This window comes from Haemorhous mexicanus, chromosome 5, assembly GCF_027477595.1.
Source record: "Haemorhous mexicanus isolate bHaeMex1 chromosome 5, bHaeMex1.pri, whole genome shotgun sequence".
Lineage (NCBI taxonomy): Eukaryota > Metazoa > Chordata > Aves > Passeriformes > Fringillidae > Haemorhous > Haemorhous mexicanus.
The window spans coordinates 69,593,783-69,607,276 of record NC_082345.1 but is presented as its reverse complement, the minus strand read 5'-3'; the positions used below and the strand labels follow the sequence as shown (position 1 = coordinate 69,607,276).

Genomic DNA, 13,494 nt, shown 5'->3' with positions numbered 1-13,494 from the left:
GGCATCAACTCTATAGCTTTCAATCATTTTCTCTCTCTTATTTTTTTTTTGGCAGCTAAAGATTTCATTCGGAATTTGATGGAGAAGGACCCTAATAAAAGATACACCTGTGAGCAAGCAGCACGGCACCCTTGGTAAGCAGCACTCAGTGCTCTGAGAAACCCTCAGGACACAGAGCACCCTTTTACATTCCTGCCTGGAAGTAGTTTTTTTGTCACACATTGTACTGACCTCTACTACATAACTGTGTGCTCATATTCTCTCAATCCCTGCTTTTGCCCTCCATATTTTCCTGGAAAACTGTAATGGACTTTAATCTCATGCACCAACCTGTGTAAGGATTAGCAAAATGCTGAATTAGGTATGTTGACTGTAGTGCAGCAGTGGGATGTGCCAAAATGATTAAAGTGCTTTAAGTTAAAGGATGCCTTTGCATATGAGTGACTTCATCAACATTCCCCAAGGTTTGTGTAGCTAGCACAAGGGTGACTCATGTACTTCTGACCAGCCCTGAGTGACTGAGAGCCTCATCCCACACTACCAGCTGCACCCACACATGGGCTCTGGATCTAACTCTTTTAGGGCAGGGAACATTATATAAGCAAGGTGAGGTATTATTTTTGTTGTTATAATAGCTGCAACAGAAAAGAGTTAATGGCATGGCATTTTCACCCCAGGTGTGCATTCCACTCTGTTTTTATACTGTCACAATTGTCCCAAATGCCACTTCCTTTTGCATTGTCTGTGCTACAAAAAGGAAATTTGAGACATGAAATCCCACTTTTGTGAGATGAAAAAAAATCCCAATCTGGTTCTAAATGATACTGACCTGAGCCTCAGGAAATTAAACAAGTCAGTATTAGGAATACAGAATAAACAACGAGAATGCAACTCCCAGCAGGGTGTGAGGTGACCATTTGTACAACTCAGAGACAGATTTTTCCAAAGCCTTACATCCAAGATACACAAAATGTAAGCATCCAGCTTCTGGCCCTGCTACATCTGTGTTGGTGGCTGGAGTGCAACAAAGAAACGTGGCACTTGTAACACACACAGCTTCTGGGCCCTCTGAAAGGAACAAAATGATAAAAAGTGTTTTCATTCCTTTTTTTGTGTGGTTTTGTTTTTTTCTTTTGCATGTCATGGCCAAGGGCCAATGGAAACTCACAGACTGCTACATAATTCGTACTGTTTTCCACAGAATCCAATTTTCCATTTGAAAACAACCCCCCAGAAAGGCTTTTCCCCATTTCTGTGGCAGAGGATCTTTTTCTGCCAGGCTGACTTTGCCATCCAGTGGTTCATTTTCAAGACTTCAAGCTCTGACACAGCACAGCTCAGGGTCAGCCTTTGAAATGTCAGAGATGCAAATGGCACTGCAGAAGGGAGGCTGAAAATATTCACCATGTTGGCACTCCACACCCTGAATCCACCTCCCTTTGACACAGGGACAATGTGTGCCAGGGGATTAGAGGACAAAAAGGAAAAGCAAGGAGGTTTCCAAAGCTGTGGATGGCTTCAGACCTGCCTCTGTCCTCCCCAGAGTGCTCATGAGCACCACTCCATGCCCCATTCCCCCTTGCTCTGAAGAGCTCCCTGTAACACGGACACTGCAGTTATGGACCTCTCTGCAGAGCTGGCCAGTGATTTTTTATTTTTGGAGGGTTTGGATCCTGTAGTGATAAATGCCTTTTTGGAAAATCGTGGCTGCTCACCCAGATGTTATTTTGGAGGTAGTGGTAGGATCTCCTTTTGCCAAAGCATTGCTCAAGGAGCATTTTCCACCCAGATTCCTTATGTCAGGAAATAGTGAGGGTTTTGCTGTTTCTTTTCTCATTCTAGCCATTACATCTGTGGCAGTGACATCCTTTCCTTCTCCTGGAAGGGAGGGAAGGCTTTTTCAGTGGAGGAGGAAGAGAGTTCTGTGCTTTGTCTCAGTGGTCAGCTGCATCCTTCTCTCAGCCTGGGTGTGTTTCAGTTTCCAGCAGCTCCAGGCCTGAGTTCCTCTCTCTCATGGTTGCATTCAGTGTTGCAGCAGCTGGAGACAGGGGTGCACATGTGCAGCCAGCAGAGAGAGGCTACCACAGCTTTTGTATCATCCCACACCCCCTTTGAGATGAGCATGGATTTCACAGCCCCCCAGGCTACATCACCTTCCACAGTGCCAGGAGAGCATCAGCATCTTCTCTGTGTGCTATCACAGGACAGAGGTACCTGAAGCTCTTGGCTTACTGGGAAGGGATGTTCAGAGCAGGCTGAGTTGGTCCCATAAATTATATGTCTTGCAGAATGTTTGCACTGCAAGCAGCCCTTGCTGGCTGCTCATAAAAGGTATTTTTTTTCTTGTCTGCACAAGCAACATAACTGGAGAGGCATCTTTGAACCCTAGAGTTCTCATGAAGGAAATCCTGATTCCACTGAAGCTAATGGGAGTTTTGCCAGACTTCAGTGGGATTTTGGGTTTGTCTCTTTGTTTCAGCAGCAGAACACAAGCCTCCCTGGGTCACTGTTGTTGTGCAAATGGCAGATAATTAATAGATTTATGGTGAGGTGGATCCATGTAGTAACATTTTCCAGCTTTCCCTTTTTCTTCCTCCTGTGAAGTCTTCCTAAGCAGTATCAGATCTTTGAGATTTTCACAAATTAGGAAGAAATCTATCAAATCATGAATAATTCACTCATATTTTATCATCTGATTGTGCTAAAAGTAGTTAACTGTGCGTGACATGGCTACCTGGACATGAGATTTTGTTGTTTCAATATGCAGTATTTGGGAAGAACAAAGTGATTCTAAACCAAACCTTTTATTTTAATCACTGTGTTTTCATTAAAACCTTCCAAACAGGGCTTGCAGGAACTGGATCTTGCAAGACAATACATTCGTGCCTTTAAGGTTAATAATATCTTTGAATTTTGGGAAACTGCTCCAGAATAGACAGCTATTTGCATGACTAAATGTTTGCACAGGATCAGACCCTAAAAAAAGTCAATACTTCTTCCCAATGGCCCACTTTTCTGCAGTGTATCTGCTTGCCACATGCCTGCATTTATGTGATGTCTGGCTATTTATAATCAAATGGCCTTGGTAGGGGGATGGTGTGTTAAACTCAGAGCTGGCAGAAAAGGAGGCTAATAATTGCAGTGAAGTATGACAGCAGAAACAGTACAATATGTGAGACTTGTTGGTATAATGAGTCCACCCCTGCGTGTCCATTTATTCAGATTTCTCCAGTTTCATATACAGGTGACTTATGCTTTCCACTGGAAAAGTTATTTCTTTTATAATGTATCTTTCAGTGAGGTTTGCACTGTTTATGGGGTGTTGCAAAGGTGCAATGTTCTGCTTAGCTTTTCCCACTGTGACTTTTCAAAAAGGACATGGAAAATGAAGGTAACAAAAGAATGGGGTGATTTTGCTGCAGCTTGATACATTTTAATGTTTCCCTGGCTCATAATAAAGACAGCAATTAAGTTTATTAAATATATTGCCATGTCAGAGCCCACATCCTGTTTAGGGCAGTGGCTCAGTCTGCAGTGGTTAGGGGGGAGCAGCAGAAACCTGAGGACCTGTTTTTTCCAGCTATAGACTCAGAAACATAGAATATCCTGAGGTGGAAGGGACCCTCAAGGACTATCAAAATGTGCTCCCCATCAGGTCAAACTAGGTCCTGCAGAGCCAAATTCAGCCTCCAGGCTTGGATCAGAGGGAAAGAAAACAGTGCTCAGAGGGTGAGGACCAAGTCCAGCAGTTAGGAAGCTAATAGAGAAGTTAGAAGGGCTGCCATGAATTTATTTACTCCATCATGCATTAACCAAGTGAACTTAAATGGATTTAATGCTGTGTGCTAAGGCACTTACAGCATCAAAGGCAATTTGGGGCATCTCAATTAAAGGATGATGCATTAATTGCCTCTATATAGAGATTGTAAATACAGAGACTGTAGAAGGGGAGCTTGTGGCACCAGTTGGACCTCAGTGTCTGCAGGTAGGAGTGTGGTCCTGGCCTTTCCCCACTGCTTCTGCAAAGGGAGAGAGGATCCTTGGGATGTGCCAATGTCCAGCCACACCCACACTGAGGAATCACAAAGCTCTGGCAAGGACTGAGCCTCTGCAAATTGTGACCATGACTCCAAGTGTTTATTGTGTGCCAGAGAGCACAAGCCAGATAATAATTTCCACCCAGGGAAAGGACATGGTTTACAAAGAGCTCAGTTCTCAGACAATATTGTTTGAAGTGTGAAAAGGCCTTTCTGAAGGGAATTGCTGATGTTTACAACATTAAATCAAACTCTTATTGAGTTCATCCCCACACTCTATTTATTTTGGAACATCACTGATACAGTGTGTGTGTATATTTATATACATGCATGGATGTGTGTGTGTGTGTGTGTGTGTGTACATATAGAAGAGTTATGATCCCTCAACATTATCCATTACAGCTAACTCCATGTTTCCTGTCATCATACTCAGGAGTATTTCCAAGCACTTTTTGGCCAGCACAGCATTTGAGTTGGCTGCCTTTAGAAGGAAGGTTCAGAAAATAATGGTAGATGAAAGGCTCTGCCTGCCATTGTGGGCAGGGAGGATGAGAGAGACATTTGCTTGCCACATGCTAATGAAGAACTGTCCAAAAGGAAATTTGCTGGTTTTGTCTTTGTTGGAGGTTCCTCTCAAAGCTTAGAAGTGGTATGGCCAGATAAATTGGTGTGATAAGTTCAAAGTCAGCTAGAGAGCTAAAATAAATTAGATACTATGAAATAATATTTGATCATTAGATTAGATTCCTCTCATGTGCAGGATTAGATTTGTTATGGTTATTCATGAGAAATACCCTTTTTAGCTTCTGTGGATGTGTTTGGGATGGGGAGCCATCATTCTTGGTCTCTTGGTATCCATTTCTGTGCATTGAGACAGTTCTATATTTACAACTGGATGTAAAACCAGCTTCAACATGAAGTTCCCCAAAGCATTGTTAGGATGCAGCTGGTTTCAGGTGCTGCAAAAATGGGAATGCTGAGAGAAAATCCAGGTCTCACTTAGACTAATCAGTCCTTGCTTGGTTCTGGGTGATGCTCAGCAGGATAACAGATGATGCACTATTCTGATTTGTTTAATTTTATTTTTGTGTATATGTGTGGTAGGTAGAAGCAATGTCTTTTACTATGCCAAGTAGAACAGTTGGTAAAAAAAAACTTCAGAGCTGACATAGTTAACTTCAAAGTTAACTGCAAAGCCAGAAACTATTGTTCAGGACTAGATAAGCATCAGTCTGATTAGCTCAAGTTGATTGCAGTTTCTCAGTGAAAATTGAGCTGATTTCTGGAGGAAAAGTATATGTTGTGCTAGGGAGAAAGGGTGAAAGAAAGAAAAAAAGAAAGATACTGAGGTATTTTTTGTCCTTAAAGGAAAAATTAGATAGTTTATTGCCTTTGGACTTGGAGAGTTAGGGAAATGTGGAAGAGAAATTATAAATGCACTAAAACCACTATCTATTAATTTCATTCTTTCTCTTCTCAGCAAGGGAACTAAAGGTCATGATTAAACATATTTGGTACAGATGTGAGGATGCTCATGATAGCCACCACAGAGTAGATCTGTGTGCCCAAACATGTCTCATTTTTCATATCTACCAGATGAGAGTACAAAACATGTGACTTCTCCCTGCTCACTTCCACCTCTTCCACGTCCTGAAACCCCCACATCTCCAGCAAAGCACCAACAGCAAAGGGATGATAACATTGCTTTTGTTTTCCTAGAAGTAAAACTATACTATAAACACTCTAACACCACGAGTGTTTCCTAAAAGTTACAAAACCCTCCAAGTGCAAAATGCAGTCTGAAAGCAGAGTGCTCATGTTCCAGCATCCCAGGATTAGCAGGGTAGTTCTTCAAAGGCGCCTTGGAGAACAATCCCACTCCCAGCTCTGGCAGCTGAGGCTGCATTCTGAGCCACACCATGCAGCATGCCAGCACGTGTTTGAACAGCTCCTGCTGCCCTAAATTAGCCCCAGCAGTGCTGCTATTTTGCTCTGATTAGAAACAATCAGCTGCAAGGTGCTAATGTTGCTGGAGAGACATAAGGTGTGGGATGGTTGCAGTGCTGCAGCATCTGAGGGCTTCACAGGATGTCTCTCCATCCCCTTGTGAAGTAAACAAATATTCTTCTGCCCATCTGGAAAACACCCAAATACCAAGACTTTTTTTTCCTGGAATTACAAGAATTGCATAGTGAACATAGAGTTACGTAGAAGGCAGTTTGTGAACTATTGGAACCAGCAGTTTCTTACTGAAACCACCAGCATTTCAGAAAATGATCCCTAAACTAAAAATAATAATAAATTTAAAATATCCCCTATTGGAGCTATGTGCCCAATCAAAAGCTTCATATTGCAAAAATGTATTTTCAAATCCTTGAGGAAACTGGCAAGAACAATCTTCTGGAAGAGCTTGCAAGGGCATCAAGCCCCAAGAACTTGTTCTATCTATGTTTCCAAAATAATATTTGACAGGTAGGCAACAGGATCTGTTCTTATAGAGTTTGTTAACCAACTTGTTTGTAAAGAAAAATGCATCATTAGCTTTGGTGGAAAAATGTCCTTTGCAAGTGTAAGTGAATTTTCTGTCTTGGTCTCTTTGATCAGTTACTGAAGGGATGGTTTGGCTTGCAGTTTCTTCTGAGATCTGTAGTGTGACAGCCAATGCTCCCAGCTGGAGTGTGCTGAGGGCACCTGCCTTCACCAAGGAGGTGTTGTTGGACGGAGCAGAGTGCTCATGACATTTTGGAGTGGCTCTGACTAGTCATGCAGTTTGCATTCCCACCAGGAAACTCTGCTAGGGCCTGTCTGCGAGTGTGGACTGCTTGGGATCCATCAGGGTCTGTGCTGAGCCTGGCAGTATTCACTGTGCAGGACAGAGGATGGAACAGTGAACATGATGCTTAACCCCCAGATAGTGCCTCACAAAGATTTTGGTCACCTGGCCCCAGTGGGAAATCCAGGAAATCCAACTGGGCTTGCTGTCAGTGGGAAAGGAGATCAGAAGGAATCATCTCCAAAGAAAGATCTGAAGATCAACCAGTTTTCAGCCAAATACCTCCCTTTATCAACAGCACAAGGACCCAATAGAGGAGGTCAGGTGCCATTTGGGAGCTGTGCTTTGCCCAGTTCTGTCTGCTTGAGGCAGAGTTTTCATGGCAGAGAGACAGGGCTCTTCCCAGCTGGGTGAGCCCTGCTCCCTCCTGCCCCCAATCCTGCTGGCTCCAGCACTCCTGAATAACCCAACAGAGATGAGCTCAGTTACAACAGGGTGGGATTGCTGGGTCCTCACTCTTGGGACATGAGGATTTAGCCCTTCCTCCCAAGGGGAAGTCATTCCTCTCATCTCTCTGGTGAAGATCCTGGGAGATTGTTGTCAGCTGGGAAGAGGGCAGCAATTTGGAGAAGGCTGGTCTGAGCACTTCGATGTGCCAAGGACCTGAAGGCAGAAAAAGCAGCATGTCTGTAGAAGAACAGTTTGGAATGATCTGGGCAAAGTGAAAGGGGTGTCTCCAACACATGGGACACATAAATGGAAGCAGCAGGCTGGGGTATGTAAGCAGAGTTTTTTCTTTTAAAAGCACAAAGCAATGCTGCCATTCTGCTGCCTTAGTTGGAAAACAGAGAAAGTTTGGGTGCTGCCCTCAAAGGAAGATGTGGACTAGTTGGAGAAAGTCCAGAGGAGCTCACTAGATCAGAGGATTAGAAAGCATGAGTTATGAAGAAACAGGGAAAGAATCAGTTTGTTTAGTCTAGAGAAGAGAAGACTGAGAGAAGTCATGATAACAGGCTTCAAATATGTGAAAGGAGGCTTCAAAGACAAAGGGTATAAACTATTTTCCATGTCTTCTTGGAGGTAGTGAGGCACTGGAATAGGATGCCTGAGGAGTCTCCATCTTTTGGAGATCTTTAGGAACTGGTTTGTCAAATATTTGTCAAAATTATTTTGACAGAGCTGGGGTGGGCAGAAGGACTAGATGACTGCTGAGTCCCCCAGACCTTTTGATTGTCCTGCTGGAGCTCCTCAGACTGGGAGACTCTGGTCCTGGTGCATTATTAAATTTCTTATAATTTTTTATTGCTAATTCACTTTGTTTTTCTACACGGTGGCTAAAAAAATTAATTTCTGAAAATATCACATATAACATACAGACAATCTTTGCCTCCTTGCACCACCCACATTAGATAGCACTGATTACCCCAGCACGTGGCCCAACATCAGTTCACTGCAGTGCCTGCTCTTCCAACAGATCTCATGCCTTGAGGAGTTAAATGAATCAATAAAATCCCCTTGAAATAACAGGGTTTAGTGAAAATTTGAATGTATCTTAATCTGTTAAAGAAGCTGTGCAAGATCAATCAATTATTTTAGGTTAAGTATTGCTCATCTTAAGCTCTTTGTGCAGCCTGTGCTGCTTCAATGAGTGTCCATGTCTCTGCTGTGCTGTAAACCTACATGAATCATAATGAATGACTACGTACATTGCAGGGTGGCAGGAAAATCTCCAGTGCAAACAGAAATCAGACAGGTTGGAGTGGCTCTGGAAGCTTCTGCATAGCTGAGGCTAAAAGTAGTCTCAGCCTGTTGACGTTAAATCTTTGGATGTAAAGGGGAAAAAAAAGGTAGAATGTTTTCATCTGGGGCTGTAAGAGTGATAGAAAGCAGCCATGCACCAACAAAATCAGCCCATACCTCTTTGTAGCTGCCAGACTTACAAACCTTATCTACACTGGCTTTTATTGCCCCAGATTTTCCACTGCAGCTGCCAGCAGAGACAGCCATGGGAAGTCTGAGCCCATCTGTGAATGAAATCATTGTCACTGCAGGTGCAGTCACACCTGGGAGCAGGTGTGGGGAAAAAGTAAGAGTATTCAAGGGGAGGAAAAGATCTCTTAAAATGTGCCTGCTCTGTCCATTTCAGGATCGCTGGAGATACAGCACTCAACAAAAACATCCACGAGTCGGTCAGCGCTCAGATCCGGAAGAACTTTGCAAAAAGCAAATGGAGAGTAAGTGCCCTGTCCTGAGGGGTGACACTGACTCACAGCTCTGCCATATGGCCATCCCTGCAACAGGGTTGTGCTTTTGTGGCCCAAAATTGTGGTCAAAATGGTTGGTCCAGGCTTAGGTTACATGACCCTGTAGGGCCTCTTACACAGGATGGTGTTTGCCAAGTACCAAATGTAAAGAGTGGGAGAAATGGGGCTGGTGCTGCTCATAGCTAAAGCACCTGTGGTTTTTGGTGGAGTGGGGTCAGCACTACACAGGGACATGAAGAAATGTGTGTTGGGGCAGGGATGGGTTTGTCAAATATGACTTTCTTGTATCTCAGAATCTCTGCTTGTCAGAGTGACTCTGAGATACATACAAGCCTCTTTTCCCAGCCCGGCCATTGAAGAAGGAGTCAGGATTCTTTCATTCTCATTCTCAAAGCTGTTTGTAATTTCTTATCTATAACATTCTTTCTCCTCCCTGCCAAGGTCTGTCTGGCAGGTCGGGTTGAGGCACATTGCCACCTCAGAGGCGGTGTTATCTTTTTATACTAAAAACTACGTGGACATTATTTACCATAACTTCCCAATACCTATCACCTATGTTAGACAGTGAGATTCTCTAAACCAATCTAAAAGTGCCAACACCACCCAGAAGATGGAGGCCAAGAAGAAGGAGAAAGACAGGACATGCCCAGATTTCTCCATCTTGGAACCCCAAGCCCCATTCTAAAAACCCCAAAAATTTATTTTTCACCCTGTGACAAACTAACTATCATTCTACTTAAACTCTCTTGACTTGTACTTCTTCATATAAAGGTTGGTAATTGTTTTTTCCATGGGTCAAGATCAAAGGCACAGGGGTCTTGGGCTCTGTGCCAAGGTCTCTGAGCCCCCCAGGCAGGGGCTTGAGTCCTCCAGGGCAGTCAGAGGAATTTCCTGGGTTCTTGTAGGCTGCTGCATCCCAGCTGAACACTAGGACAACAAAGGTTTGATAATGCACTTTCTAGTTTAAAATCCGTGAAAAATTTGAAAGCTAACAGGCTTCTTCCCATTCTGACACTCTGAGCAGCCAGGAGAGGAGCACAAGCAACATTTCCACCTCCAATTTTTTTTATTCTCCATTTCCTTCCCGCTGTTCTCCTGCAGCAAGCGTTCAATGCCACGGCGGTGGTGCGGCACATGCGGCGGCTCCACCTGGGCAGCAGCCTGGACAGCGCCAGCGCCAGCGTGTCCAGCACCCTCAGCCTGGCCACGCCACTCCCCGACACGGCCACGCGCAAAGATTGTGAGTAGCAGCATCCTGGGAAAGCCCCCAAATCCACGGGATCCCCGTTTTCCCCCAACCCCCAGGCTGCAGTCCTCGCTGCCCATTGGTTTGGCTTTGTGCAAGCGGGTGGTTTAAAATGAGGATTTGGAATGCGCTGTCATTTTTTGGCTGGCGAGAAAAATTGTGTTGCAATTGGAGAAGTCTATGCACTAAAAAAAACCCTAAAAGTTTTAGCTTGGTGATTTTTGGGAGAAAATCACAGTTTCTTCTAGAGAAAAAGGGCTTTTCCTTGGGAAAAAGACCCAGATCCCCCACAGCAACAAAGTTTTGTATTTGGTTGAAATTTGAAAAAGTTTACTCAAACTGTTTATATTTGAGTTTACAGTATTATGATAAGGCATTTTTCTGTAAAAATTGCTTTACTTTCCATTTCCATGGAGAAGGCTGATCCTGCCAGTCAGACCCAGCTTCTCTCTTAAGGAGCTGGGTCCAAGTTAAGCTCCTGCATGAAAAGGTTCATTTGTTTGAGCAGGATTCAGACTGTGCACCACTGGGGGACTTGGCCCTCTGCCATGTTTGTTTTGTGCTATAATTGATATTTGCAAGCTGCCCACTGGACTCAGATGTTTGGGATATATATTTTTTCTGAATGCCAGGGAAGGGGACATGGCAGCAAAGGGATTATTTGGAAGACAGAAATGCATCCTTTGCACTGAAACCTGTTTATTCTCTGGCTTCTGAGCATTTCTTTTTTCTCCCTGTCCATCTGTAGATATTTTACAGCATGAAATGGAGGGATGTGGACTTTGCAGTTGGGGGGTTACTTTAAAGTGCAACACTAGAAAGGAATGCTTCGCTGTGGACTGAAGTAGTCATTTCTAGTCTGTACCTTGCATTATCCTGGGGCTGAAAGCACCTATTGCTCAGAATGGATTTTGGATAATGCTGCTCTCTGCTTCTGCCTCCCCTGCTTGCCACCCCCTGCTCCTTGATGAGGACATTCCACCAGCCACAGTCCTGGTGGCTCTGTGTGAAAGCTGTTTCCTCTTGCTCCATGGGTGTTGTTTCCCCCACAACTGGGGTGGGTTCTGCCTTCTGGGTACTCTGTGAGATATTTTTTCAGCCTGTGCTGTGGCTGAGCCAGGGGAGAGCCCCCTTCCCTCTGGGTACTGGGCCTGCTGGGGATTCTTACCCTGTGTCCAGTTTGTGATGCCCAGCACCAAATCCTACAGCTGCTGCCAAAAAAACATCACTGTGCTCCTGGCACATACCTGGCACCTGCAAAGGAGTGATGCTGACCATCCTCAGAACACTTCCAACCACACACTGGCCATGCAGCCATGTAGAAAACCCCCTGTGTGGAAGAAACATCCCTTGGTCTTGGTTTCTGCTGCAGTACGGCAAGGCTGGACCCCAGTCAGGTCTAGAGCATCTGATGAATGCTTTGCTGCTAAACTGGTGTGTGATTAATCTCCATCCATCCATTTGATTAATCTCAAATGGTGTTAATTAATGGCAATCGGTAGTCTGAAAAGTGTTAAAACATGTGTGAACAGGAAGGGTGGGAAGAGAAAGAAATCTGTTTAATGACTACAGAACCCTGTGCAGAATCCAACCATATTTTGTAGTGGTGAAGTCAGCTAGGACTTGAAGGATTAAACCAGATGTGTTAAGATAGGATGAGTTTTTACATGCCAGAAATACAAAGCAGAAAAATATTGGAAGATTTCCAAGCATCCCAGTTAAAGACTGGCTTGGCAGACAATGCAGAAGAACTTTTCTTCTTCAAAGAAACAATTTAAAGAGTTAGGAGATGCTGGAGCCCCAGAGAACCAATAAGGAGAGCCAGCAGCAAATACAAGGAGTTAAGAGGAAGCTGACATATCAAATACATTCCACCCAATACGTCCTGATAGGAAAAAGGAAATCTCTGAGGTCTCTGTCCTACATCTATTTCTCAGCAGTTTTCTCTGGGTACAGACTCCTTGCATGAGAAAGATCCATGCAGCAAGTTACATGATCCAGCTGTGCCACCACTACACAATAGAATGCTGCCTGGTGCTATTAATAGACAGTTTTTGAACTCTCCAAATAATTTCAAATGCAGCAATTTCACATCACTGAAGATAATTAAGTACAGCCTTTGCCTGACAGTAGATTATGTCAGGCTGCATCCAAAACCTCTGTAGTAGGGCAGAGCAGAGAGCAGGCTGGATAATGCTACCTGTTAGGAAACAGTAAGGGATTCCTAAGGGAATCAGCCAGGATTTCTCAAGTGTATTGGCCTGATTCTCAGTCCATGCCTGCTTTATTCAATTTAGTAATGATTGGACTGCCTAGATTATTTATAGGTCCTAGAGCTCTGTATTTTTAAGGTACTAGATAAATTGCAGTGTGATGCCAAGCGGTCAAATGTCAATGGGAAATGGGATGTGGCCAAGTATAGGTACAGCATAGTCATCCTTGAGATTGAAACACCACCCTGAAGCATGGAAAAGTAGTTAAAAGTCCCAACAAGTATCAAAAAGATCCTGAAGAGTCAAAAGGCCATGTCAAACTTCAATCTGAGAATATATTAATATAGGTTTCATCCATCCTTTATTCACCACTCTGGAAAAATGAAATGTATTTCTAATCACAATGAGCCTGCATCTTGTCAGAGCAAAGTGACCATGCCAGGTCCCCACCTAACAGCTTTTGTTGCACCAGAATCCTGGTACTCAAGAGATACTCAACCTCACATCAACCTACATCTCATCTGGAAGACCTGGAGACATCCCAGCAAAGCCTGGAGCAATGTGAGCCGTCACTAGAGTAATGTCCAAGTCACACAAATTTACATTCCCTCTAGATTTACTGGAAATCAACAATGAGTTTGACCCACTGTACTTCTTTATCAGCAGCTTCCCAGGATGCCCAGGGAACTGTGCTTAGCCAGGTGCACAGTCTGTTCCTTTAGCTAGATGGCCATGGTGAGACATTTAATCATCTTTAACACACCCAAGAGGAAATTATTCTCAGCAAGTACAATGGTGGAGGGATTTTTGAACCCCGCAACTCTTTGTCTTCAGCCCTGGAACTGTGACATCGATGTGGCTGACCTATTCCAAAACTGGGCCTTGAGTCCCTGTGAGATGGTGTGCACTGCTGCTGGTGGCACTAGGTGAATGACCATGGGCAGAAGATGCCCTGTGGAGG

At 44.0% G+C, this 13,494-nt stretch overlaps 1 protein-coding gene across 2 annotated transcripts in view; it reads left to right on the top strand.

Annotated features, from left to right (window-relative positions):
• CAMK1D (calcium/calmodulin dependent protein kinase ID) overlaps window positions 1-13,494 on the top strand; it is a 217,509-nt gene that overhangs the window by 196,054 nt on the left and 7,961 nt on the right. For both annotated transcript variants that reach the window (XM_059847499.1, XM_059847498.1), the window contains 3 exons: window positions 56-134; window positions 8,957-9,044; window positions 10,176-10,314. In XM_059847499.1, the coding sequence (XP_059703482.1) occupies window positions 56-134; window positions 8,957-9,044; window positions 10,176-10,314 (306 nt within the window). The remainder of the gene's footprint in view (window positions 1-55; window positions 135-8,956; window positions 9,045-10,175; window positions 10,315-13,494) is intronic.